At 59.5% G+C, this 26,804-nt stretch overlaps 2 protein-coding genes and 1 pseudogene across 4 annotated transcripts in view; 1 reads left to right on the forward strand and 2 right to left on the reverse strand.

The window, feature by feature from the left end:
* Positions 1-26,804, forward strand: part of C15H7orf50 (chromosome 15 C7orf50 homolog) — a 98,726-nt gene that overhangs the window by 30,158 nt on the left and 41,764 nt on the right. The window lies entirely within an intron of this gene.
* GPER1 (G protein-coupled estrogen receptor 1) lies at positions 1,756-15,299 on the reverse strand. 3 transcript variants are annotated; one of them, XR_004345909.1, is made up of 3 exons: positions 11,419-15,299; positions 6,821-11,047; positions 1,756-6,595 (listed from the first exon to the last, which is right to left on the reverse strand). XR_004345909.1 is itself a non-coding variant. In XM_032606298.1 (2 exons), the coding sequence occupies exon 2, from the start codon at positions 9,216-9,218 to the stop codon at positions 8,154-8,156; it is 1,065 nt and encodes a 354-aa protein (XP_032462189.1). In that variant the 5' UTR covers positions 9,219-11,047; positions 11,419-15,299; the 3' UTR covers positions 1,756-8,153. The 3 variants fall into 3 exon arrangements, 1 of the variants encoding a protein (XP_032462189.1); XR_004345910.1 differs by having other exon boundaries at positions 1,756-4,440; positions 5,408-11,047; XM_032606298.1 differs by having other exon boundaries at positions 1,756-11,047.
* Positions 20,190-21,780, reverse strand: LOC116740581 (annotated as a pseudogene).

The raw sequence follows: 26,804 nt of genomic DNA on the forward strand, positions 1-26,804 counted from the left end.
GGAATTGCATTCTACTTTTGTATTTTGCTGCTTTTTAAAAAAATTTTATTTTATCATTATTTTTTTATACCACAGGTTCTTATTAGTTGTCTGTTTTATACATATTAGTGTATACATGTCAATCCCAACCTCCCAGTTCATCCCACCGCCGCCACCATCCCCGCTTTCCTGTATTTTGCTTTTTTTTTTTTTTTTAATAAATGTATTCATTTATTTAGGCTGCGTTGGGTCTTCGTTGAAGTGCGCAGAGTTCTCATTGCGGTGGCTTCTCTTGTTGTGGAGCACGGGCTCTAGGCACGTGGGCTCAGTAGTTGTGGCTCACGGGCCCTAGAGCGCAGGCTAGTGGGATCCGCGGCATGTGGGGTCTTCCCGGACCAGGGATCGAACCCGTGTCCCCTGCGTTGGCAGGAGGATTCCTAACCACTGCGCCCCCAGGGAAGCCCCTGTGTTTTGCTTCGCTGACTAACGTTGATTGTGAGCGTTCTCCATGCTGTTGTCGTAGCTCTAGATTCTTACTTTTTATTGACGCAGGAACATACTTCATCCATTAGGTCCTCTGAGTTGTTGGCAGTTATGGGTGATGCCCTCACAGGTAGACACAGCTTCTCTGGGGTGTTGGCCTGGGGTGGAATTGCAAGGTCTTGGGATTTGCAGGTCTTCGCTTCTGCCGGATAAGCCCTATATGTTAGTCACCTCTTGCTGTGTAACAAATTACTGCACAATTCTGGGGCTTCGAAGAGCTGGGCGTGGGGGTCTGGGTGGGGGCCTCTCTACACTGTCTGGTTCAGCCCTTGGGCTGCAGCCTCGCCTGAGGGCTCGACGGGGACCATCTGCTTCCACACCCCACCCTCGCTCCCCATCAGCTCCTCGCCGGCCGTGGACCAAGGGCCTCGCCCACTGTCGGCCACAGGCTGCCCTCCGCTCCTCCCCGAGGGGTGCGTGCTCCATGGCGCCTGCTCCCTCCACACGAGGAGCCCTCTTCTCCCCCCGCGCCACCCGCGCTCCCTTGGCATCTTGGCTCTCGGGGCTGCTGCCACACGCCCGACGTGTGTGGCTCCCGCAGACTTTCCGCGTGCGCCACACCTGTAGCCTCGCCCCTCGGCGGACGCCTGGGTGCCTAACCGTGACCTCAGACTTCGCTGCCCAAAATCCAGGTCTCCATCTCCCCGAGCGTTCATCCACCACCTTCCCCAGAGAAATAACAGCAACATCACTGCTCAGGCAAAAACCCTTCTCTTTATTCTTTTTAATTTGATTCTGGTAAAATATGCGTAACGTAATCAAATCAACCGCTTTAGCCGTTTCTCAGTGTCCAGTTCGGGGGCATTAAGTACACTCTCACTGTTGTGCAGCCGTCACCACTGTCCGTCTCCAGAACTTTCTCATCTTCCTGAACTGAGACTCTGCCCCCATGAAACACGGACACCCCCTCCCCTCCCCCAGCCCTGGCCCCCACCCTCTACTTTCTGCCTCTGTGACCCTGACTCCCCCGGAGCCTTGTGAGTAGAACCACACAGTCTGTCCTTCTGTCTCTCATGTTCCACGTCTCTTCCATCCGGGCGTCCTGCCGAGCCCTGCTGACTTCAGAATGTACCCAGAGTCCAGCCGCCCTCACCACGCCAAGTGCCCCCCTCCTGGTCCAAGCCCCGCCCCACTCGCCGCAGCGGCCTCTCCCTGCTCTCTGTGTCCCCTCCCTGGACACGCTGGACGCATTCATCCAGTTCCCCCTCCCCCACCCCCACCCGCAGCCGCTGCTTTCGAAAAACTGTTAATGGCGTTTCCCAGCTAGGCCTGTGGCGGCTTCACACTCCATCGCTCACATCCCCTGTTTAAAGCTTTCTTCCAGAAATTGGTCTGGGAGACCCCGGCCTTTCTGATTTTCCATGTCTTTAAGGGGCTGACTTTTACACATGTTGCCCAGTGCAGAGGTTACCACGGTTGTCAGGGTGGGGAGATGGGACTTCTGGGGGACCTCACTGGACTTGCTCAGCGGGACGTGCCCTGCAAGCCACTCTTCACACCCAGGGAAGGTACGGCAGCCGCCCTGGGGAGAGTTCTGCGCTGTGGCTTCAGGGACAAAACCGTGCTGTTGACTCTGCGAAGGGTGAGACTAGCGACCTGAAACCGTGGCTGCTGTGATTTTCTTCATTTCTGGGCGGTTTACATTGTTGAGTCGGCAAAGAAAACTGTCCTATCTGCTGAAGACCGAATGTTCTGAGCAGGGGGCGGGGCCCACCTCCTGTCTGGTTGGCTGTGGGCTTTGTTGTGACCTCCCTGGAAGAGCCCGAGTCTCCTGGGGGTGGGGGACCCACATGTGTCTGGTGGGGGGCAGCCCAGCATGGGACCGAGGCTCCCTCCATGTAGGGGCCCAGCCCGTACAGGAGGCCCGAGCCGTGCGGAGCCCTGTCCAGACCAGGGTATGGCCCACCCTCTCGCGGAGCTCGGGCGGCAGGAGGTGGGAGAGTGCAGTAGTGGGGTCCAGGCAGAGGGAGCAGTGCGGGAACAGGGACTCTGCGTGAAGGGTCTGTTCCCTCTTCAGAGACCTCGCATCCGATGTCCACTGTCCTCGGGACCAGCCCCCTGGACAGATGGGGACGGCGCTCTTTCTAATAACTGGACTCTCCAGGACTCCCTACAGCTGATTTCTTGTGATAAGTTTTAGATCGATTCCACCTACTTATAAAGGCTTAGAATTTCAGTCAGGTTTTCGTCCACTTTTGTTCTCTGTTCCTTTGGCCTTTAAAGCCCTTGTTCCCGGATGAGATCCCCACCCACTGGACCTTGGCAAAAGTCAGATGAACTCAGAGCAACTGACCTTTTCTGACGACACTGAACTGGGCATTGAAGGCAAAGGCTCCAGCAGGTGCCTGTGGGGCACGTGGAGCGTCCTGGGACGGAAGAGCCTTTCCCAGACTCTCCAGGCCTCGTGGTGCTGTGTCGGCCCCAGCGCCTGGTGTTGAGGAGCCTGGGCGGGTCCTGCTCTGATGGCCGGTGTCCCCACTTCCTGGGGACCCCTGTCTTGCGGACCCACAGCCGTTCCCTGAGGGCCTGCTGGTTGATGCAGGCCGCATCGGGCCTTCTGGGGTCTGCAGGCTGTGCCAGCAGGCAAGGTGGGCTCAGAGGCTCAGACACCTTTGACCAGAAGGCTGGTGGGCACTCAGTGGGGAGCGGGGTTGGCGCAGGTGACTCTGCCCTCCTCCTCCCCCTTTCCACTGTCCCTGGAGTCCCCCCAGCTGCGAGGCTAAGTGCCAGCATCATCTTCAGACAGGCCTCGGTGATGCCCCAGAAGGGTGCTTGGCAGGCAGGTCTCCGTGATAACGATTGATGCAGGAGATGTTCAGACAGACACCTCACCTGGCCGGAGAGGAGGCGCTTCTGTGCGGCCGCCGCGCCCCGGCTCAGGAGGCGCTCTGTCACAGATCGGAAGTCGCTGGGGAGGAAGCGGCACGGGAGTAGCTGGGACGTGCCTATTTCCCGGGGCTCTGAGCCAGCGCCCCGGCGAGACGGCGCTCGATCCGCACCCTTCTGCCCTCGCGCCCTTCCTTCGTGCCGCAGATAGCTGGGGGTGCCTGGGGAGGCGGTGGGTGAGGGATGCCCCCCTGGCCCTGCCCGGGTGCTGGCCATACTGCCAGGCCGCAGGTCCCTGGGTGCCCCATAGAGAGTCGTCACAGGGACAAAACCGGCCTTCGTGGCTTTATGAAGCGCCGGAGCGTGACCTAGTAAATTCAGCTATAGTTTTTACTGAAGTCTTTTTCCCTTTATTTTTGATTTAAAAACGTATCAAAAGACACCCCAGATGATTAGTCTCCCACTGTGGAAAAGAAAAGAAAACTTGAACTACTAGGCAGTAAGGAAGAAGAGAGAACTTTATTGAGAACACCTGCAGTACACGTTAGCGGAAGCTTCTCAGATCCCAGACAGCTTAAACCTTAACGTTTTCAGGCCGTGCAGGCTGTCTCCCCTCTGTGGGCAGAAGCGGACGGTGGCCTCGAGGCGTGTTGCAGGGCTGAACGTCCAGCAGGGCAGGCAGTGTGGGAGAGGACCCAGTACTGCGCCCGGTTCTTTCCAGGAGCAGCTTCCCTGAGATGCAGCTTGCCTACTGTCCCCGCACCCTTTGCACTTGGGTGCGACGGTGATTCTCAGGGGCTCACAGCGGTATGGCCGTCATGGGTCACTAACGAGAGACGCTTGCTTCACCCTGTCCCCGTTTGCAGCCCCTGCCCACCCGTCCCCCAGCGCCGGGCACCCACTTCCTGCTTCCTGTCTGCGGATTTGCCAGCTCTGGCGTTTCACGTCAGCGGACTCACCCGGTGCGGTCCTTTCCTGACTGGTTCTCACGGAGCACTGTGTGTTCAGGGCTCCCCCGTGTTGCAGCAGGTGTCAGTGCTTCATGCCCTCCTGGGGCCAAGGAGCCGTGTGGACGGACCGAGTTGTATTCACCTGTGGATGAACAGCTGGGTTGTTTCCACCGCCAGCTCCTGTGATGGGAGCTGCCGTGGACACTCGTGCACAAGTACTTGTTGGAGCATCTGTTCCGACCCCTTTGCGTGTGCACCCCAGCGTGGAGCTGACACTGTACACACTTGTCCCAGTTGCTTTGCCGCCTAAAGTGCTCATGCCTTCTCACGCTGCGTGTGTCCCCTTAGCGTGAGGGCATCACCTCACTTCCCCCAGTGGCAGAGTGGCCCTCGGTCTCGGGGAGTCGAGCGTCAGTGTGATACTTTAGTCTACTGGGGGGTCCACTTCCACCAGCTGACCCCCTGCTTGTAGCACTTTTTCTTCCTGGGACCGTCCTCCCCAGGACCACGTTCTGGTTTAGATGCTTGTCTCCCGACCGTCCCTTAATTTGGAGCAGCCCTCCGCCTCCTTTGTCTCTCGTGATGTGGTGTTGTGGGTGGAGGCTGCCTCCTGTCCCTGTTTCGGACCGGGTGGTGCTTCCTCCCCATTAGATTCTGGCTGTGATCCTGGATTCGGACGTGGGGATGCACTCCCTGCCCTGGGGTCCGCGTCTGGACTCCCGTCGGGTGGGCTCCTCGGAAGCCCCGAGTTGCGGGCCGTCCCGTCTCTGTGCTGTTGGTCACTGTTCCCCGCGGTAAAGCGGTCGGGCGTCCTGCTCCTGGTCCAGCGAGTGCCCCTGCTTTAGCCACGTCAGGGGTCTCGCCTGTCCCAGGCTGCACGACAGTCGTGTGTGACGAGCCCTCCAGGACCCTCTGCCGGACCAGTCAGCCGGCCTCTGCTCTGAGCAGGGTCCTTCCCGTCTAGTCACTCACTCCTCCCTTCAGTCCTTCCTTCATTTCTGTGGGTTCTTGTATTTACTTCATTGCTCAGTTTATGTAGGTGATATTCATATGTTTGTTATCGGGTGGACTCGTGGATTCTCATTTTTCAATAGTTGAGGGTTACTTACCCGTCTAATGATCTCCATGTTCAAACTGCCCAGGTCGTCCAGTGGGAACCCTTGAGCTGGGTCCCTGTGTCCTGGTGATGTGGCCCTGTCATTGTCCTGATGCTTCTCGCCTCCTGGCAGGACACCCTGTCCAGGACCCCGAGGCGCCTGCCTCCTGTGAGGGTATGGATGCTGGAGGCCCAGGCCTGGGCAGGGTGGGCTGGGGAAGGTACAGGCGCCCGTGGCAGCGTGTCCGCACACACCCCGTCCGCGTCTGAGGTGCTCACGCCCAGCAGGCACACGCACACCACACGCGCCCGTGCACGTTCCCGCCACAGACACTGGGGCTGAAGCCCGAACTCCAGTTCCCACGCGCGCCCACGGGTGCTCGCCGCCTGCCCTTCCCCCTCCCGTCTCCGCGTCCGTCAGGGCAGCACCCTCGCTAATGTGCTCGGTCATGGTGGTTTAGGGTCGTCTCAGAGGTGCCCCCACACCCCGGCCAAGACGGAGGTTAGGGCCCAGCCTTCCCTCCAACGGGGTGGGTACACAGCCCTCCTGCCAGGGCCCTCCCAGGCTCAGGGGAGTGAGTTACTAAGCACAGAGGACGTTAGGAAGCCGCGTTCGGCGCTGACACCGTGCCTTCCGTGCTGGCTGCTCTCCACTTCTGTGCTCTTGGTGGGGTTCGGAGAGCGTTGCTGCCCAGGAGAGCGGGGTTACCAGGAAACAGCAAAGCCGTCGGACGCCTTGACTTTACCTTGTGCTGCTCTAGCGAAAATCGTGAAACCAGGCTCCGCTCTCAGATAAACGCCCCGAGAAGGACGTGTGTGCGCCGGCGGGCAGCTGTACTTGCTCGGAGCCCGCTGGGGGCGCTGATCGTGGCTCTGCCCCCAGAGCCAGGGCTCTCGGGTCTCGGCTGAGAAGGGACTCCGGGAGCACCTGGTCCAGCTTCTGGTTCAGTAAGAACCCCTTTTGGTTAAGTCGGGGCCTCTGCCTTGTACCTGCCTTCCCCCCGACGGGCCCTCGGAGCCATTGTGCCGCTGGTTTTGCAGATCAGGAAATGGGCTTCCAGAGCTGAGTGGCAGGTGCTGCGCGGGGCCCTGTTTGACTCATGTCTCTGCCCGCAGAGCTCTCGAGGCCTCGGTGCTTGCTTGGGTGTGTGTCAGGTGTGAGGAGCACAGGTTTGCTCTGTGATCTCAGGTGAACCAGGGACTGCGGGATGGAAGCTGCCTCTGATTAGCCAGCGGGGGTGGGGGGTGGTTCTGTGAACACCCAGCCAGCCCACGGAGTGAGGGCTGCCCCGTCCCTGATCAACACTTTGGGGCCTCGGTCGGACGCAGTTCCCACCCAGATATCCTGATGTCGGGCACCTCTGGGGAAGGACGGGGAGTGTGACCTCGGGTGGCTTTGCATGGCTTCCGCGTGGTTTGCTCCTACCTGTTGGAGACCAGGGGAAGCCGAGCACACAGGGAGGGGGCCTGGTTCCTGGCTGTGTCGTTACTGCTTAAGGTTTCCAGCGGTCAAGTCAGACTCTTGGGGCCGCGCGTGCATCTCCTGGGTTTGCTGGAGGGTCGGGGACAGGCCCCGTTCACTAACACGTTGTCTGTCCCTGTCCCGGCCATCACCACCCTCCCAGCGGGGATGAGAGCAAGTGTGCACTTGATGGAGCCCTCAGTGCTGGGGCTCCTGCGATGGGGACTTGCGGGGGTCAGGGAACTTAATAACCGCTCTCACCTCGTAAGATGCGAGTCTGTGTGGAAAGCGAGGCTTCGGTGGGGCTTGAGCCACTGGAGACGGCGCTTGTTGAATGCAGATATTTCCTTGGGACAGATACTCTCTGTCGGAGGTTTGCGCTCATCGAGAACTGTTAACACTAAAAACGCCTCGCTGCCTGTCACTTAAACATTGCTCACCGTGCTCCCGGCGAGGCCAGCTGCGTCCCATCTTGGTTGTACTTCTGGGGAGGAGGGGGCCCTGGGCAGGGCGGGTGGGCCCAGCCCTGTAGAACCCCAGAAGAGCGAGGCTGTGTGATGCGTTTGCAGTAGAGATTATCCTGGCGTCCAGAGAGCGTGTGGCACCCGTGTCAGGCACCGTCCAGGTGCCAGGAGCGTCCGGGGCTTGGGCTGGAGTCCGCAGAGTCCTCCGGGCAGTGAGGGCGCCTCCAGACGCTGGGGAGCTTTTTCTTGGTGAGGAAGGGGTGGTCCTGCTGCTGGGGCTCTGAGTGCCCCCCCACCCGGCCCCTTAGGGAGCTGCTCAGGTGGAGAATTCGGAAGAATCGGCATGGCCGTACTTTATTGGCAAAGACTGGACATTCCCAGACTCAGTTGGTTTTCTTTTTTACGTTTTGACGAGAGGGGTCTGCGTTGTCGTTGTTACCGCTGCGTTCACTCTGCCCTTCAGGGGGCGCACGGCAACATCCCTCCCCAGGCTGGCGGGAGGTGCAGGGCACCCGGCGTCCTCCCACTCAGCACACACGCACACACACACACACGCCGGCGCGGAAAGTGTTCCGCCACCTCCAGTTCACGCTAGCTGCGTGAGTTCTGTTCCTCTAAAATGGCAAATTTATGGCACGTCCCAGTGTCCCCCTCCTTTTCGCTCTCGTTGGCGGTGTCAGAAACATCTGCCACATGATCCAGCGTGTGCGGGGGTCCGTGCCCTGTGCTCATGACCCAGATGGATGGAAGCTCTGTGTGTGAGTGGCCAGCGGGAGGGTGCCTCAGGGCTGCGCGGGGCACAGTGTCCGGCCCTTCCCGCCCACCCCACCCCCCTACACGGCACTGCTGAACTTCACCTCGGCCTGCTCGGTGCTGTCCGGGACCGCCGCCTTGAGGGCCGCGTGGCAGAAGCGGTTCAGGGCGGACAGGCTGGTCTTCTGCTCCAGGTAGAGCCGCAGCTTGTCTCGGAAGGTCTCCCCGAGGAAGCTGTAGAGCAGGGGGTTGAGGCAGCTGTTGGAGAAGGCGGCCAGGTTGACCACGTGGCCGGCCAGCGGGTGCGCGTGGCGGGGGGACCTCTGGCAGGGCCCGGCCCCGGGCGGCGCACGCTGCAGCAGGTGCACGCTGATGAAGGCGTTCTCGGGCAGCCAGCACACGAAGAAGACCAGCACCACGGCCAGGATCATGCGCAGAGCCTTCTGCCTCCGCGGGCGAAGGCCGTGGTGCCGGTGCGCCGTCACCAGGACCCTGACGATGAGCGAGTAGCAGAGGCCGATGATGGCGAAGGGGACCACGAAGCCCAGCGTGACCTCCAGCCACTGCACCTCCCTGACGTCCGCAAAGCAGAAGCAGACGTCCTCGCTGTGCTGCAGGTGCACGGCGGTGAAGGGCACCAGGGTGGCGGACACGGAGGCCATCCAGATGAGGCCGCAGCTCAGCCGCGCGCGGGGCTTGGTGCGGAACGGGCCGCAGCGCGTGGCCTTGGCCAGGGCCAGGTAGCGGTCGAAGCTCATCCAGGTGAGGAAGAAGACGCTGCTGTACATGTTGACCTGCAGGAAGAGCGACATGAAGGTGCAGAGTGCGGTGATGTCGTAGTACTGCTCGTCCAGGTTGAACACCTCGATCAGCGAGTCTGCCACCAGGACGAGGTCCGCGGCCGCCAGGTTGGTGAAGTACAGGTCGGGGATGGTCATCTTCTCCCGGAAGCGGATGTTCACCACCAGGATCAGGAGGTTGCCCGCGAAGCCGATGGGGAAGAGGAAGATGGTGTAGAGGCAGGACAGGAAGAGCCCGACGGCGCGCTGCTGCTGCTCTGAGAGCGCGGCCGAGCTGTTGGCCAGCGCGCGGGGCAGGCCGAGGCCGCTGGAGGAGCCGTTGGAGGCGCCCGGCGGCGTCTCCATGCTGGGCCGGGCGCCCGGAGGGACAGCCGGCCTCTCAGGATTTGCCGCAAGGCTCCCAGAAACCGTTTTTTAACAGGAAATCCCTCTTGAGAAGGAAAGGGGATGCTCTTGGAAGCGAGCCAGGCATCTGGAAAAGCGGAGCAGGCCCCAGGGGCACTTGTGCAACCGGAGGTGGAGGTCGGCGCCTGCGTTCTGGCCTGTGCTTCTGCCTGGCCTCTGGGTCTGCGGCTGTGTCCACGCCACACCTGAGCCCCTCACTCCCGGGCACCTGGGGAAGCAAGAGCAGAGGATTCAAGCCCGGCGGCTCCAGGGCTCGCTGATGATGCGGGACGGTGCCGCACACGAGCGCGCGGGGCAGGCCTGGACGTGTCCCCTCCGCTTGGAGGGCCGGCCGGCCCTGTGCTGGAGCAGGGGAGTCAAGGGCAGAACACGGCCCGTGTTCTCTCCCCAGGGCCCCCAGGGCCACCGGGTCTGAGTGCAGCTGGCGGTGACGCGCGCTGAGGCCCCCCGGACGCAGCTCAGGAGGGAGCGCGGCTGGATGTTCGCGTGGAAGCCTTAGGAGGGATGTGGTCAGGAGACGAAATAGTTTTATTTCGGCGGCTGCTGAAAGAGAACTAAGACGGGAAGGGGAAAAGCGGCCTTTTCTGGAAGGGAGTGGGCCCAGCACGCTTGGTGAGAGGTAGAGCAGAGTCTTTTTTCTTGCAATAATACAGATCAAAGAAGTCTAACATTTTCGGCTAAGCCTAAGTTTGGGTGCCGAACACGGAACTGTTTTCAGAACATGGAATGAGAGAACATGAGAAATAAAGGTGGTCATTGTTTCAGGAAATAAGATTTGAATTTTTTTCACTGTTTTGACAAATTATTGTAAAACCGAATGTATTTCTCCACTGCTGTTTGCAACCTAGAAACGCTGTGACTTGGAGGCTAGGAAGAGCAACCCTCCCAGACCTCTGCTTCTGACCGTCTCGCCCTGGTGGCCGCTCACGCGCTCGGCCTGACACAGGCTCTGCTCAGCGCGCTCCCCAGAGGCTCTGCGGCGTTGACAGGGCACCCTGGGCAGGGGCAGGATCTGCGGTCTCGGGCATCCCGGCTGGGGAGGGGCAAGGTGGCCCCAGCTTTGTGGGGTGGCCCCGTCGGCAGGGCCGGGGTGGAGGAGCCTGAGTGACCACCTGGGAGAGTTTCTGCCTCTCCTGGGAGGTGGCCAGGGAGCGTTTTCAAAGTTGCCAGAGCAGCCGGTGCTTACTGACCTATTGCTTGAAAATAGAGTTTCTAAAAAAAAAAGAGGAAAGAGATGAATCGGGACCTTGGTGTCAGTTATTTTAAAAGGGTTCAATAACCTCTGCTTCACTGGGGTTGACAAACTGGATTTTACTCGTTGTGTTGTGTTCTTTATTCATCTTTGGTAGGTATTCCCAATTTGAACCACATGAATGCCGTTGTTCTCAGGTTCCATCTGTAATGTTTAAAGCCTCTGTTTGTGAATTTCTCTGTAAAAACCCCTTCGAGTATTTGTTTTGCTTTTTAAACGTGGGAATTTTGGCAAGTTTTGCGCTGATTCTCAGGAAACTCCAAGGTGAGCAGAGCCCTTGAGACACACCTGCCCTCCCCTGTGCTCGTTAGGTGTTGGCCGTCACTTTTTTCCCGGGTCAACGGGTCTTTGATCCTTGACCAATGCTGTTTTCATGGTGGTTTGATGAAAAGGTGAGCACGAATCTTACTGCTGACACACTTTCCTCGGGAAAGTTGGCCACGAATTTACAAATAGAAAGTTGAGTATAAAGCAGTCAGGTATCATTTTGTTTCAGATTGCCACTGCTTGTCCAGATCTAGAAAAATGAACCACATTTTTGTCAGACCTACGAGGTATCTTTTATACATTAAATTAATCTCGGGTTGGCGGGCATCCTCATTGAGGGAGTAAGTGAAGCGCCGCCGTCAGAGCCCTGGCGATCTTCTTGGAGAAGATGCTTGTTTGAACAAAACAGGACGGAAAGCAGCTAGCGTTGTGTTCAGCCGGCGTCCTGAAAGACCCTTCCTGCTGAGCCGCCCTCGCTGAAGGCGCCCGGTCTGTGCACATCTGCTCTGGCTGTGCACCGTCTCGTGCTGCACCCAGCCGAGACGTCCTGCCCCGTCTGCCCGGCCCGTCTCCGTCCCGGCGCCGACCCGAACACAGACCCAGAGCCTGGGTCACGCTTACCTGCGCGGCCGCCGCTGGCCACCTGCGTGTGTCCTCTGAGCAGACCCGTCCCCCGTCCCTGGGAGGGCAGCTCAGCCAGCCTCCGGGATGCGCTCACGGCTGGGGGGTGGCAGCGATTCTGGACTTGGGGGTGGAATCGGGACCTTCGCGGGACGCCAGAGAGGAGCGTGGAGGCTCCGGAGGCCAGCCCGTTGTCCTCGGCAGGCATCCCGGTCGGTTGTCGGCGGTTGTCGGTTGGTTGGCCCCTGGCGGCCGCAGGCAGGCTTTATAGGCCCGTGGCTGGCGGGCGGGCACCTCCCACAGGTCCGGATGTAACCCCTTTTTTGCTGGGCCTTTTTCTCCCCCTCTGGCACTGAGCTCAGTCCCACCAGTCTTCAGGGAAGTTTCCAGTTGAACAGCTTTTTTTCACCCACTGATACAAACCTCTTTTTAAGTTTGAAGGGATTGTAAATGGGTCTTATCTTTTAGATAAAAATCTGTCATCCTTTGGCGACGCTTACATATTCTTGCTTGTTTTAGCAATGGACTGCCTTTAAAACTAAAAGTAGATTTCCTAAGTTCGGAGAGTAGTGTGTGAATTATACATAGAGAATTTCACCCAGGAGTTTCACAAGACACTTGTAGAAAGAAATGTAAACCCAGCGAGTAGCAGGTATTTTCGGCAGGTGAGCTCAGAGTCGGGTAGACGAGTAGCCTCCGCTCCCCTTCCCTTTGCTCCCGAAGCCCCCGGAGGTGCCTGTCCTGCAGGTGTTGCCTAAGACCCCTCTTTCCGCCAGGGCTCCCGCCCTCCCGCTGTGCGCCTGCCCTGGTGCCGGCAGGACCGGCCTGACCCCACTTCCAGTGCCGACTGACCATGCGCCCCACCTACCGGCGGATGGATGTCACCATCGGCCTGGAGAGGCTGGCAAAACCGCCCCAAGCGTCCCCGGACACGCTCAGCTCAGGGCCGAGAGCTCTGCAGGCTCTCCGTGCCCTGGCTGCCGGCGAGAGTTGCGTGGTTGTCATCAGCACTGCATTTTAATCCATCTCCTACCTTCCTCTTGGGTGCCCCTTTTTTCACCTCTTTGGTTTTTGAAGCTGTGGGACTGAACGAGTGGATGAACGAAGCACACCGCTGCAGTGTGAGCCCCCGCCTGGTGGGACGGGAGTGTGGGGTGAGGGCAGGGTCCCTGAGCCCCGGGGTCAGCGCGCTGTGAACCTTCTGCTCTGTTCCCAGCTGAGTGCGTGTGAGCTTGAAGGTGTTTTTTGAGCGATGCTGACTTAACATCCTTTGGGAAATGTGCACGTTTCCACAGAAGACAGTGTTGAATTTTTTATGGAAAAGTACTAATGTTCAGGGTTCTTTCCAGCTGTGCTTCTAATAGGTTCGCTTTTTAAAGAATGGCGTGATCACATAAATGGGGCTGATTTGATTTTAGACCTGTTTCTGGCCAGCTGCACACGCAAGATGGCTTCAACACTAGAAATGCTGGAGACACCATTTTGAGAGCAGTGAGTCATGAGAAAGTACAGTTTCCCCTTGAGTTAAATAAATGACTAAAACACAAATTCAGACCCTGAAATAGCCGAGTCACGTCACTGAAGCACAGCCGCTCCCTCCTGGCGGGAACCACGGCCTGCGGGCCTGCCTCTCGTCCGCGTGTCCCCGAACTCACCTGGGGCCGCTAGGCCGCGGGCCCCCTTTTCTCGTGGCCCCCGGTGGATAAGTAATGGTCAACCCTCCTGCAGCTGGTCAGCGTGAGGGCCAGCCCACGGTGTTGGGGGGGCGTTAGGCCACTGAACCCCAGTTGATGTTCGCACGGGCAGGGCCCAAGAGGCCTCGTAGACGTTTTCGTGAGGCGAGAAGCCCGTCTGTACGTTTTAACATCCAGCCTTGAAAGAGCGCTTACTCCGCACTGGGCAGCGTGGCGCCCACCGTCTCGGAACCCTCCGTGAGCTCCGTCAGGTGAGGCGGTATCCCCGTGTACTGATGGGAAAACCGAGCTCAGAAGGAACGTCACCGGGGCCTCGGAGCTGGGGCTCGGCCCGTCTGAGGGCCTCCGAGCCCGAGGTCTCCTCTCCTCGCTGGGAGCCTCCCACATTGACCGTTGGCCTGAAGGGTGCTCGTCTTGGGGCAGAACTGCATTTCTTGGGATCTTCCTGTCCATCCCCGAACTGGGTCAGCAGCTGGGTGGTGCCCCTCGCCGCCCCTGCCCCGCCTCACACAGCTCTCTGCTCTGTGTGGGGCTGCGGGGCGGGGCAGCCGGAGCCGCGGCTGGCGCTCCCCTCGCCGGGCTCCTCGCGTCTCGACACAGCCGTCGTGCCCCTGTTGGTGTCGCGAGTCCCGGTCCTGCACGTGCGCAAGTGCGTGTGCCCGACAGCTGCCGGCGGAGGGCAGCCCCGTCGTGGGAAGGGTTTGCTGCTCCCCAGCCCCAGCGCAGGCGCCCGTTGCGCGCATGGCCCCGCGGTATTTACGGTATTTACGACTCGAGGCAGCGGCCCAGGGCCCGGCTGGTGTTGACTCTCAGGCAGCTGGCTCCTCTGTGCCGTTGCCAGGAGCCTCCTGGACGTTTCCTTTTGGCCTTTGAGAAGGACCTGCCAGCAGCACAGGAACAGGGGTCTGCCCAGGGAGGGGCTGTCCCATCCCTGGGGGCTCTGGGTGGAATGCTCTAGAAGGCCTTGTCCCAGCCCCATGCTAGTGGCCCCAGCAGTGTCCTGGGAGGGGCGAGGAGCCCCAGGAGGCGGCTTCCCACCCCGTCAGCCCCGCTTTATCCCACACACCCTCTCCTGGAGTCAGGTGGCCCCCGCCACCAGAGAGCCTGTGTGTTTGCTTAGCTCTCGGTTGGCTCTGGAGCTCTCTCTCCGGCTCTGTGTGTCCTCACGGGGTGCAGGATGCGGGCTGAGTGGAGCAGAGACGCGGGGGCGGGGACGGGGTGGGGGGTCTGGGGGCCTCGACCTTCCAGCGGTCAGCCCCGCCCCCTCCTCCAGCCAGAGCAGCCCTCTGTCGTCTCAGGCTTTGTTTAAAGAAAGGCTCCTGCTGCTAAAAAGAAAGTTTGGGAGCCACCAGTTTACATTCTTGTGGCGGGTCCTAAGATGGTTCCTTTAGCCGACATACTTAGAAACGCAGCGTGAGCAGCTCCTCCAGGCTTGGCCGCCGTTTCTTCAGGGAGCCCTGCGCACTCGTGGACTTGCCGTCGCCTCGTCTGGTTCTAAGACTGGCAAGCCGTTGGCGTCTGTTACTGGGAATTGATTGATTGAGGTCCTTTCCCTTCTGGCCTGCACTCCTGCCACAAACCATAGGAAACTGGATGGACTCTAGGAAAGGGCTCTTCTCAGGTGCTGGCACCACAGGCCGAGCAGCGGGTGGACCTGAAGGGAGGTGGGCTGGGGAGTCTGTGTGCCTGCCCCTGGGCCAGGAGGGGCTGTTCCCGGGCGCTGGGGGCACAGGGCTGGGCTTCTGGGAGGCTGAGCGCGGTCCTGGAGGGGAGGGGCCAGGTCTGGGTAGCAGCCCCTGGACTCTGGCTGCATCTGCCTGCGGGGCACGAGCGTCCTTGGAGCCACAGGCTGAGCCCTCCCCCGCCGCCCCAGCCCCCAGAGGCGGCCTGTCCTAGCCCCGCGCCATCTGTGAGCAGTCACGACAGTGCGCGGAGACCCTAGGATGGACCCGCGTCTCGAGGCTGCTCTGCACCCCGACTAACAGCCTGAGCACAGCCTCCAGAGAACCTGCCGCCCAGGCAAACAGTCAGTGCTCTGTAAGGACGCCGGCGATGCCCTGAGCACAGCCCTCCAGAGAACCCTGCCGCCCGGGCAAACAGTCAGTGCTCTGTAAGGACGCCGGCGATGCCCTGAGCACAGCCCTCCAGAGAACCCTGCCGCCCGGGCAAACAGTCAGTGCTCTGTAAGGACGCCGGCGACGCCCTGAGCACAGCCCTCCAGAGAACCCTGCCGCCCGGGCAGACAGTCAGTGCTCTGTAAGGACGCCGGCGACGCCCTGAGCACAGCCCTCCAGAGAACCCTGCCGCCCGGGCAGACAGTCAGTGCTCTGTAAGGACGCCGGCGACGCCCTGAGCACAGCCCTCCAGAGAACCCTGCCGCCCAGGCAAACAGTCAGTGCTCTGTAAGGACGCCGGCGACGCTGAAACACCCAACAGGGAAAATTTCACATCCAGCATCTGCTGGTAAATGTGTCCCACGAAGAAGCAGCCTTTCCATGTCGGCGCCAACGCTGCGTGTCCTGCTGATGGTCTGGGTCGGGGGGCGGCTCACCCCTGACCCCCAGCTCTGTCCCTGGTGGGCGTGCTGCATGGGGTCCGTGGTAGAGGTTTCATGAATATGTGAGTAAGTGACAGAGAAGTAGTAGATGTCATTATACACCTGTCTCAGCTGGGCGGCGGGCACCACCCAGTGCGCCCCAGTGTAGAGGCTGTACCGGGGCCGTGGAGGTGTGTCAGTGCCGCTTCATCGGTCGTGACACCTGGAGAGGGACGGCTGTGCCTGCTTGGGGGCAGGAGATAAATGCAAAATTTTAAAATTCTTCGTATTTTTGTTGTGAATCTAAAAACTAAAAAAGCAAGGCCTTAATAAAAAATAAAAAAACCGAAGCTGTCAAAGGTAGAGGTTTCATAAAGCCAGAAAGATGCCTTCCCTTTGCGTGTCCCTGTTCTCTGCTCAACCAAGAAAACCGTGATGTAAATGCAGTGAGACTGATGGATGTAGCTTTGGAGTAAGACTAATTACCCTCCCTTGGATTTTTATGTTTCCTGTGTTACTAGCCTTTCTGCACGTACTGTCGAATAGAACAGATGAGGCTTTTGAAACAGCTTTTTGCCGGTCTATCCAGAGCTCCTGGTGACGGGCCCCCGCTGTCCGCCGGGTCACGGACAGCATGACAGGTGTGCGACGGTCACCACGGGCTCACACCCGTCGTCTTAGTGCTGGACACCTGTGCCTGTGGGTGATGTCCTCAGACCCCCAGTGATGCTGCATTAAAAAGACAAAACCAATGTTTGTTCTTGCTGAGATCTGTGCGGCCCCTGCTTCCTGGCAGAGCTGGAGGTCAACCAGCCACGACCGTTTAGGGCCAGGGTATGACAAGCCCATAAAGTTATTTGAGTAATGTTTTTATCTTCAAGATTCCTTCCTTGCCCTTTGGTTGGGGTAGGGGAGAGATGCTGGCCAGCAGACAGGCTAGAACCTTCCACCTGGTCAGGTGTCAGCCCGCACTCACTCCCCACTCCAGCCTCAGGTGTGAGTATTGGTTGGGCTAAGGTGTCATGCTTTTGTATAAACTGAGTTGAAAGCCGTAAAGCTCGTTTTCAGTAAGCACCTTCCGGACAGCCGGCATCCCTGTTGGCTCTCAGCACGCCGCTCTGGGTTTCTGCAGGGCTGGGAGAGCCCCCCGCTGGCCTGTGTGGCTTATGTCCACGGGCAGGGGCTCCTACTTGAGCCCCTTCGGGGGGAAGCTGTTGCCGGCCTCCCCGGCCTGCACCTCTGCCAGAGATGCTCCGACACTCAGCGGGGCCCAGCCACACGGCTGTGGGGAGGAGGGTGGCCGGGAGCCTGCACAGCTCTCCCCAGGCAGGGCCAGCTCCGCGAGGTTCCCAAGCGGCTCGTCCCTGGGGGAGCCTCCGTCTCTCTGCAGCTCAAGCCTGGCCTGCTGGAGGAGAGCCTTGTGGTAGGGGAGGTGGAGGGCGATGGTGGTTAGGGCGACCAGGAACCACCAGCTGAGCGGAGGCCGCGCCCCTCTGCGTAGGAGCTGCCCGCCTGGCCCGCTGGACGCCGAGCGGGACGCCGAACGCCGGCAGCGGGACGAAGGCCAGGCTGTCATCTGGTCTGCCTGACACAGCCTGGTTTCGCAAAGCTCCCCAGACGTGCCCAGGCAGGGCCGCTGCCCCCGATGGCCGCTAGGCCAGCCCCCGCGGACAGGACAGAGGGCGCCATGGCAGGAATGCGAATGGCATCGCCAGCTGCACGTCCTGCGTGTTGAGGTAGCAGATGTTGGGCAGAAAGGAGAGGACGGCACAGCCCAGGTCGGCCGTGGCCAGGAAGTCTGGTTGGCCGATGGCCGCGAGTGACAGCACCGTCGCCAGCAGGCCGGGGCTGTGAAGTCCAGCAGGCAGGCTTCTGCGCCCCAGCCTGGCGAGGCCCCGGAGGAAGGTGGTCGGGTTAAAGAGCCCACGGGGACAGAGCCGCGTAGCCAACGCCACACTTTGCGCGGCCACGACGTCCTCCCTGGCTGTGGACACACGTCATGGGAGCCAACTCTCACCAGGGGGACCTGGGCTGCCCTAAGTTAGGGACGCCCTGTGACCTCATTGAAAAGTTTTCTGGGTCCCACCCCGATTGCCAAGGAGGGTGGGCGGCCGTGGGAAGCGGTGGATCCCGGGCAGGTGCAGGTGGGATACAAGGACCCCCCAGGACGCCCCCACCTCCCTCGGCGCTGATGGGGCGCATTCTGAGAAGCACGGTCGCGTGTGCGCCGCAGAAGGGCTCAGTGCCAGCTCTCCAGGGCGGGCTCACGGATCTCCGTTTCCAGCCAGTCGGTGCCTCCTGCGGGCCTCATGGGGCCTCTGCCCTCGTGACGGGAACGAGCAGCCAGAGCCCACGCTGCTGGAAGGCGGGTGTCGCCGCCTTTGGAGCCAGAGAAGTTCTGACCAGTTCTGGCCTCTCCCTGGGGATGGGGGCTCTGCTCAGGCCTGAGTCCTGGAGAGGGAGGCCTTGAAGTAACAGTGCCCGCGGGCTCAGCCTTCCCGGCTCGGAAATCATTTTGTTTCCACGTAAATGTCTCCCCTCCGCAAACTTCACCTACATTGAGGAGGCAGGGAGAGCGCTGCTGTTGTTCAGAGGAAACTGAAGGCAGTAAGCTGGACACCATTTCCACAGAACGCCGAAGGGGGCCGGCTCCGCCCACGGAAGGGCCGCGGCCGAGCTGCCGGTGCTGCGTGACTCGGCACAGGCCCCGCGCTTGCGACGGCGTTCTCAGGCACGCTGGCCGCCTGACTGCGGTCTCCGCATCCACGGGTTTGCTGTGGCCCTCCTCCTTGCTGTCTTTGGCACACGCGTGTGATTGTACACACATGCCTGTACACGTGTGTGCAACGCTGATGCCCTGCCTGAGTGCTGCTTGGTGTGCTGGCTTTGTTTTGACCCGCAGAGAGCACTGCCCACGTCCTCACCCTGCTCTCCACCCTACGCGTGGGCAGGGGGGTCTGGACCCTGGAGCCGCTCGTTCCCAGGTATGTGCCCGGCTTTCTCCGTCCGAGAGACACAGTGCACAGTGATGTTTTCCATGTGCCGGTGCTTAAGGCCGTGAGCGACTGCCAGGATGCTGGGTGACGTCAGAATTAAGATTGGTGACCAGACTGAGAGGAGATGAGTTGGCCTGTCTCTTTAATTAAGGCAAATCGGAAAAAAGATCTCGTGAACATCGACCCCAGGTCGGAAGACGGCATCAGGCTGTCCTGGTGTCTGATCTCCACGGCGGCCGGCGTTTCAGGCCCCTTCGGGCATGCGCCTTGGTCCCTGCTGGTGGTGTGGGGTCAGGGCCACGCAGCTGTGGCTGTCAGCTGTCACCTGGTGGCCGGGCAGGGGGAGGGTGTGTGTCCGAACCTGGCCCCAGAGTGCCTCCCGGCCTTCCCTCCAAGGCCAGGGCCTTCCTTGGGTGAGGAGAACCCCAGTGTGTGTGTGTGTGTGTGTGTGTGTGTGTGTGTGTGTGTGTGTGTGTGTGTGCGCTAGAACCATTTTAATATAATTATACATACCTGCCAAATCCAGGAAGAAAGGTTCACGCGTATATAACTTTTCCAGTTAACATCTGCAAGCATAAACAGCGAGGATCTCAGCTTGTAAATACATCAGGGTCAGAGCAATTGACCAACGTCTCTTTACGGCTGGGCTCACCAGCAGCAAAGTACAGATGAGTTAGCGTCCTTTTGTTTCTCTTCGCTCACTCTTCTTGTCCAGAGACATTCAGTTGTAAAGGTTCAGTGTGGCTCACCTCCAGCCAAAGGTGTAATCTTTCTAGATGAGTACTCAGTTGCTCTGAATTTGCTTGTAATCGTAACCCATTTAATCACAGAAGAACCCCTGCAGAGGCGGAGTTCAAGGTTGCTCTGCCATAACAGGAGATCGCCGTTTTGAAGCCCAGCACAGACTAAAAACCTCAGGCGCACCGTGTGTGTGTAAGACGCGCACTGACTGTCTCGTAAGCACACACTGACTCCTCGTGAACATTACTCTTAAACAAAGCAGAGCGTCTGGGACAGTCAGTCGCACGACTCGCACAGCCTGGAAAGTTCTCAGTGCCGGCTGCCAGTTGGTCGTGAGACGTGAGTGAGCTCGAGACCCTGTCCATTCCTAAGATCCACCCAAGGATTGGCTGAGACATTGGAACACCCCTGCTTGAGAAGGCTACGTCCTTCCCGCCTTTCCCTCACAATTTCGTTTTGTTTGTTTACCTTTGGTGGTATTTGGTTGCACGTGGCTAGAATGCTTTCATCACTTTGCGAATCAGCAAAACCAACGAACTGAAACTATGACAGGATCTGAAGTATCGAATGGTTGGTCCGTCTCAGGTAGCTGGTTGGCAGGCCCCTCCAAGGCCTTTCACTTTTCCTCCTCTGCCTCCCGGGACACTGATCACATGAGTGAGCACCACACTGTCTAACGCGGCTGACCAGTGCCGGGCTAGAACCGGCTAGAACCGGAATGCCTAGCTCAGCCTAACCAGTGCCTGGCTAGAACGGGCTAGAACCGGCTAGAACCGGAATGCCTAGCTCAGCACGTTTAAAAATCACCCACAAAAAGAGGTTTTGCAGGTCCTCACAAAACCTGGAATTTCCACGAAGATGTCTGATCTTTATAATCCAAGCAGCCAGCATTGAAGTTAAGCTTCCAGGAGACAGTTTGGTCCTTATAATCCAAGCAGTCAGTGGTTCGGTTAAAACCCAAGCCTGAAGCTCCATATCCCTGGGTGGAAAGAGACGCTGGGGACTGATTGAGATGGCTGGTAGACTGCACTGGTGCCCATGGGACTGAGTGTGGTCCCTGGTCCGGGAAGCTGGTGATGCATAGGGGTCAAATGAGATCCACAGTCCACGCCCCACAGTAGGAAGCTGAGCCAACATATCCTTGACTATAACCTGAAGCCTGAGTATAGGTCGTGGGGTAGGACCTCTGCGTGCGGGAAGAGGAGGTGGACAAGGGGTCTGACGGTGGGGGGATGGAAGCTGGGCTCCAGATAGACACAGGAGTACTGCTGCTGGAAGTGGCTGGGCCTGAGGTGCTAGAGGGGGCAGTGGACTGGCCACTTGTTCCGCCCTCGGAGCTCACCCCCCGAGAGGAGACGTCCTCTCTTTGGCAGGCCTCGCTGTTTTGACCTCCATTCTCTGTTGCTGCTGCTGCTGGCCGCGCTTAGCGCTTCAGTTCTCCAGCCACACCTGTACCCTGGACTCGGGCAAGTTGATTTTCAGCGCCACCTCCGCCCACGTGAAGACATCTGGGTATCGGGTCTTAGCAAACAACGCTTCCGGCACATCTAGCTGCGCCCGGGTGAACGTCGTCCTCTCCCGCCGCTGTTTCCAAGGGGTGCCGGATAGCCCATCAAGGGGTGCAGCAAGTCCATGCCCGAAGTGGTCAGACTCAGCCCACTGACTGCGTAAGGCGGTTGCTTAAGATAAGCCATCGTGCTAAGGTTGTTTGGAGGGGCAAAGTCGGCCCAAATCCGGGGGACCCAGCCGGAAGGTCTCGCTTCGCCCGGGGTGGACAGATTCAGAGTCCTGGTGGGTGGGTTTGGAGTGGTGGAGCTAAGGCAAAGCAAACAAACAGAGGTGCTGGTTTACTGCTTTGGGGGACGCAGCTCTTCCACGTTCCACCACTAACTTAAGAAGAGTGAACCCCAGCTTTACGGCATCATCTTTCTTCCCCCACGCCGTGGGCTTTCTGGCGGGGGGCCATGGACGTGGGGTCCACAGATGGGAGCTGGTGTCCTGGCGTGGCCACGGCTTGTTGCGCCTGGGCCACCTGAACTCTCGGGTCCTGGCCTCCCCATCTGCACGGCGGACACCAGAACAGCCTCTTCCTAGGCTTGGTAAGCTTCGCGGACAGGAAGACCCTGCAGAGCCCCTTGCCAGGGGTGGGCGCTGGGGCGCTGGTTTCCCCATCGGGCCGGCCCACCCGGCAGGGCTCCGTTCCCTCTCCTCCCCAGGCACGCGAGCAGAGGGTAGAGTTCGTGGCTTCAAGTACCTTGCAGACCCACATGGATGCCCACGCCTTCCTTTGCTTTCAGAATCCGGCCCGGGGGCCAGGTGTCCTGGCGGGTGGGACCTGGGACCTGGCTCCCTGAGCCCCTGGTCTTGGAGGGCCCGCCTGGCGCAGCATGGTGGGTCTAGGGGCTCCGAGCCCTCCTCCCGGCGGGGCCCCGGCCACACACCTGACCGAGCGACAGCCTCCTCACCAGCCGGGCTGACCAGCTGTCCTCAGCTCCATTCCTGGGTGTATTTGGGAAGATAGCGTGAAACACTGGAGGCGTTTTCTCCGGAAATCGTCCACGGTCCTGTCCCACCCCCCGTTCCCACCCCTCTGTAGCCTGGGATCCACTGTAGCCTTGAGGGTCTCCCCTCCCCTTCACCCCCAACGAGAAGTGGGGGGACAGGGCACAGAGAGGGGTGGGTGAGCTCTCAGGAGTCGGGGCACCCACCACGGGCAGACACGGTGGTAGCACTTTCTGCACGGATTTGCTCCGAGCTGACGGTGATCCACACGAGGCGGTGCAGGCGTGATCCCACCTTACAGCTGAGGTGTGAGTCAGAGCGATGACGCGGGGGTCGCTGGTGGCGTCCAGCCCTGCGCCTGGACTGCCGGACCCAGGAGCCGGAGGGTGTGTCAGCATGTGCCCACGTGAGGTCTGTCATCGGGGGGCATCTGGCCTGTGAGCGCAACCCACGCCAGGCGCCTGGCATCCTGGTGCCGGTCCTCGATGGTCGGCGTCTGGCCTGGCCAGGTGGGGCCTGTTCTCGGCAGCCGCACGATGCAGCCCGAGCAGGATTCGCCGTGACGTTGGGTCGTTTCTGGGTTTGGACTCTACGAGCAGAGGTGCCATCAGAATTTGTGGGTGGGTTTTCACCTGAGCGTAAGTTTCCTTTCCCCGGTGAGCGCCTGAGGGTGTGCTCGTGGGTTCGCAGGGGAAGCGTTTGAGGCACGTGAAGCAGCCAGCATTCTCCCACGTGGCCGGCCACCCGCCCTCCTGCCGGGAGCCTCCCTTGGAGGCTCTTATGTGAGGCTTGGAATTTCCCGGGAAGACGGACCCCCGGCTTGTTCTGGTGCCAATTTCAGACCAAGGGCCAGGGCTTCTGGGGCCCTTCCCTCAGCCTTGCAAAAGGGTCACCAAGGTCCAGCCCCGGGTTCCCCGGGAGCACCCGCGGCCCGAGCCCAGAGGATGCTGTGCCCTCCGTGGCAGCTCTTGGCCGCCGCTCCCGACACAGTCCTGAGAGGGTCTACAAAGCGGGCCTTGCTCACCAGGATTGCCTGGGTCAGAGGGTGGGGAGACGAGCCCGTCCCGGTGGTGGGGGTTCTGTGTGGGGTTTGGGTGGTCCTGCGTCTACATGGAGTAGGCTCCACGTCAGGCGGGAGTGCTGCCAAGCCCCTCGGTGCTTTGTGTGCTCCTACACAGTTTTGCAGACATCTCAGTGGGTACGTAGCTACGGTAGCGCGGTGACCGTCATTTACTAACCACCGCCTCTGTGGACGCTTGCTTCTGAATCTTTGCCGTCATGGGTGCTTTTGGGTCCTGAGTGTGAACCTGTGCAGTCAGGGTCGCCCCAGTGGTTCTGTGCGTCCTCGGCTGGCCAGGACGGGGCACGGCCTCTGCCAGGCTCTCCTGCGAGCACTTGTCACCACGCTGCCCTGTGGTCCCATCTGACTCGGATACTGACCTCTTGGGAACTGTCTTGGGCTGCGTCTTCTGAAGGGCCTCAGCACGCTGACTTGTAACCCTGAAGGTGCATGAGACGTGATGACCGCCCCCACACCCTTCGTGTCAGCCTGCTGGTGGGAGGGGGCGGGCGGGCCACATGGCTCTCTAGCCCTTTCCACCCGGCCAGTCGCTGCCTGCCTCGTGCCCACCGGCAGGGCTCGGCCTTTTAGGGCCTTCCTGGCTGCGTACATGTCCGCTCCAGTCCCCTGTGCTATGCAGACCGGGGGCCGAGAGGCCAGGTGCGGCAGCGTGGTTGACGGTACGCACGTGGACCCTGGGTCTCTCACGGGTCCTGCCTGGGTTGGTGGCCCTGGGTCACAAGGTGGCGACTTCCTGCTTCTTCTCCCTCCTCTCTCCTTCCCTCTGAGTGTCTGCATAGACTTTTTTTTTTTTTTTTGCAGTACGCGGGCCTCTCACTGTGGTGGCCTCTCCTGTTGCGGAGCACAGGCTCCGGACGCGCAGGCTCAGCAGCCATGGCTCACGTGCCTAGCCAGCCGCTCCGCGGCATGTGGGATCTTCCCGGACCAGGGCACGAACCCGTGTCCCCTGCATCGGCAGGCAGACTCTCAACCACTGCGCCACCGGGGAAGCCCCTGCATAGACTTTTTTTTTTTTTGCGGTACCCGGGCCTCTCACTGCCGTGGTCTCTCCCGTTGCGGAGCACAGGCTCCGGAAGCACAAGCTCAGCGGCCATGGCTCACGGGCCCAGCCGCTCCGCGGCATGTGGGATCTTCCCGGACCGGGGCACAAACCCGTGTCCCCTGCATCGGCAGGTGGACTCTCAACCACTGCGCCACCAGGGAAGCCCCTTGCATAGACTTTTAATTCCACGCTCGCTGTTGTTTTTACGCTCAGATAGTCCCAAGCGAGGCTGAGGGGAGAGCTCCTGGTCCTGTTGACACGAGCCATTCGTCTTCTAGCTCTTTCTTGCTTTCTGGTGAAGAGAGATGCCCGAGGCCAAATCTCTAAGGAACCCTGACCCTTCGTGTGACCCTCTGTAGATTTGGAAACTTCTGTGTGCACAGGTGACGGGCAGTCCCCGCGGGTCTGGCAGCTGGCCATCGTAAGCAGGCCCCTTCCCGTCGCACCAGTCGCTGTTGCCTCTTTCTTGATAAAAAGTTTTTCTACAAAAGCTCCAGCACTTCTTACAAGTCCATGTCACCTGACTGCTTTGCTCGCTCTTTACCTTCCTGCCGTGGCTCGGCCCCTGCGTGCAGTGCTCTGCCTTAGTGACCCGACTGCTGGAGGTCAGAGATTCGGCATGAAGTCCAGTGTCGGGCTGCCCCCGTGAAAGCCGGGCCCCGTGGGCTCAGTGCCGCCGGGTGTGCGTGTGCGTGTGCGTGCGCACGCGGAGCGGCACCCCGTGGGCCGAGCTCACCTTCCCTGCTGTGAGGGCGTGTCTTGTAAAAGCAGGATTTGCTGTGAGTCCTGAGAGACCCGAGGCTCCTGGGCCAGAGCATCTGCACAGCCCGACTTCTGAAGGAAACTCTGGGAAACTCCGGGAAGCGGGATGGGGCCTCCTCGTCTGGGGTCGGCGCTTCACGCTGTTAGGAGCTGCCGGGGGCCAGTCCCGCAGGCGCGCCTGCGTGGAGAGTGAAGGGCCGCGGCGGCCACTGGAGGGCGCCCCGTGAACACGCCTGCTTGGAGGCTGGCAGTCGGTCACCCAGCCGCCTGTTATCCTGCTTAGAACCTAAAAGCGCAGTCCATCGGCGACCTGCCTCGTGGGCTCACGTGGTGGTGAGGGCGGGAGGTTTTGCAGTGGCCCTGCCCCCTCTCCCCATGGAGCAGCTGAGAAACCCACAGGCGTGAAAGAAGCGCTGGGTTCTCAGTGTCCAGGGCGAGGAGTGTTGACAGATGGCACAGCTGTGTGAGCAGCCCTCCGAGGAGCCCTGGCCTCGCGGGAGCCCTAAGCGAGGCCAGTGGGTGTCTGTCCCCTTTGGAGGGTTGTGTGCGTGACGTGCAGAGCGGGAGTGAGATGCTCTGTCACCGTCTGTACCGTGGCTTTGGCCCCGCAGTGACGCAGGCACGTGGGATCCGACCTGCATTGGCCCCGTGGACGCACCATGGGCCCTTGGACGGCTCGGCAGCTGATCCACGTAGGACTTACGGGCCCCCACGGCTGCGGGCGTCCAGACCCACGTGGTGCAGGGTCAGCTGTGAAGAGGACAGAGGAGCCACGGAGTAACTGAAGAGGCTGGGGTTTAAGTCATGACGGGAAAAACCTGTTTCTGTGATACTTTCTGCTGTTTGCCGACACGTCACACACCCCTGGAAATACACACGTAAGAATTCAGAAGTTGGCTGATAACGATCACATAATTCAGTCTTCAAGCCTGCGAGTCTTCAGCAGTTTCCTCTTTCTCAGGTACATATGCAGCAGTTCAGACCATCTGGGTGGATGTAACAGGCTCGAAGTGACAAAGCCCCCAAATTTACCAGCTGACTTTAAATTCAGTAACTTGATGTGTAGTTCAACTTCTTAATGACTTATTCCTGGTTTATCCTTTGTCAAGTGCCTTTTTTAAAAAAAAAAATTTATTTATTTTTGGCTGCGTTGGGTCTTCGTTGCCGTGCGCGGGCTTCTCATCGCAGCGGCTTCTCTTGTTGCGGAGCATGTGCTCTAGGCACGCGGGCTTCAGTAGTTGAGGGCATGCAGCCTCAGTAGTTGTGGCCCGTGGGCTCAGTAGTTGTGGCTCACAGGCTCAGTAGCTGTGGCGCATGGGCTTAGTTGCTCCGCGGCATGTGGGATCTTCCCGGACCAGGTCTCAAACCCGTGTACCCTGCATTGGCGGGCGGATTCTTAACCACTGCGCCACCAGGGAAGCCCCTCAAGTGCTTTTTATAATGGAACAAATGTTTGATATCTTGATGTATCTGCTACAATTAGCAAAAGATCCAGTTTCCTACACTAAATTTTATAACCTTCATGAAATAAATTCAAGGTTAAACTCACCTTTGGGATCTTAAATAATGAAGCATGGCAAGGTAGGTGAGCTTTTGTCTACTGACAAAAATAAGATCGTTAACTTTAAAATCATAGTCAAGAGGTGTCAGTAGCAGAATTAACGACCTTAGAACATAAACTGGAAAACTTCTGGTATCTTGCAAATGCATTTGAAGAATATAGGACTGGTAAGTTAAGAAAACAGGATTGAGGGGACTTCCCTGGTGGTCCAGTGGTTAGGATTCTGCTTCCACTGCAGGGGGCATGGGTTCAATCCCTGGTCAGGGCACTAAGATCCCACATGCCGTGCGGCCAAAATAAATAAATTAATTAAAACACACAGAGAGATTAAAAAAAAAGGATTGCGTGTACCATTCACCTTGGCTTTTTCCAAGTAGTTCCTCCTTCTCTTCTAAGTGGCTCGAGTCTACGGCCACACCACCCCGAGCCCCAAAATCAGAACGGCTCAAAAATTCACTGCAGTGTTTGGCA

Source organism: Phocoena sinus, chromosome 15 (assembly GCF_008692025.1).
Source record: "Phocoena sinus isolate mPhoSin1 chromosome 15, mPhoSin1.pri, whole genome shotgun sequence".
Lineage (NCBI taxonomy): Eukaryota > Metazoa > Chordata > Mammalia > Artiodactyla > Phocoenidae > Phocoena > Phocoena sinus.

Excerpts from the sequence above, each read along its gene's own strand:
- GPER1 (XM_032606298.1), bottom strand. The coding sequence starts at position 9,218 with ATGGAGACGCCGCCGGGCGCCTCCAACGGCTCCTCCAGCGGCCTCGGC.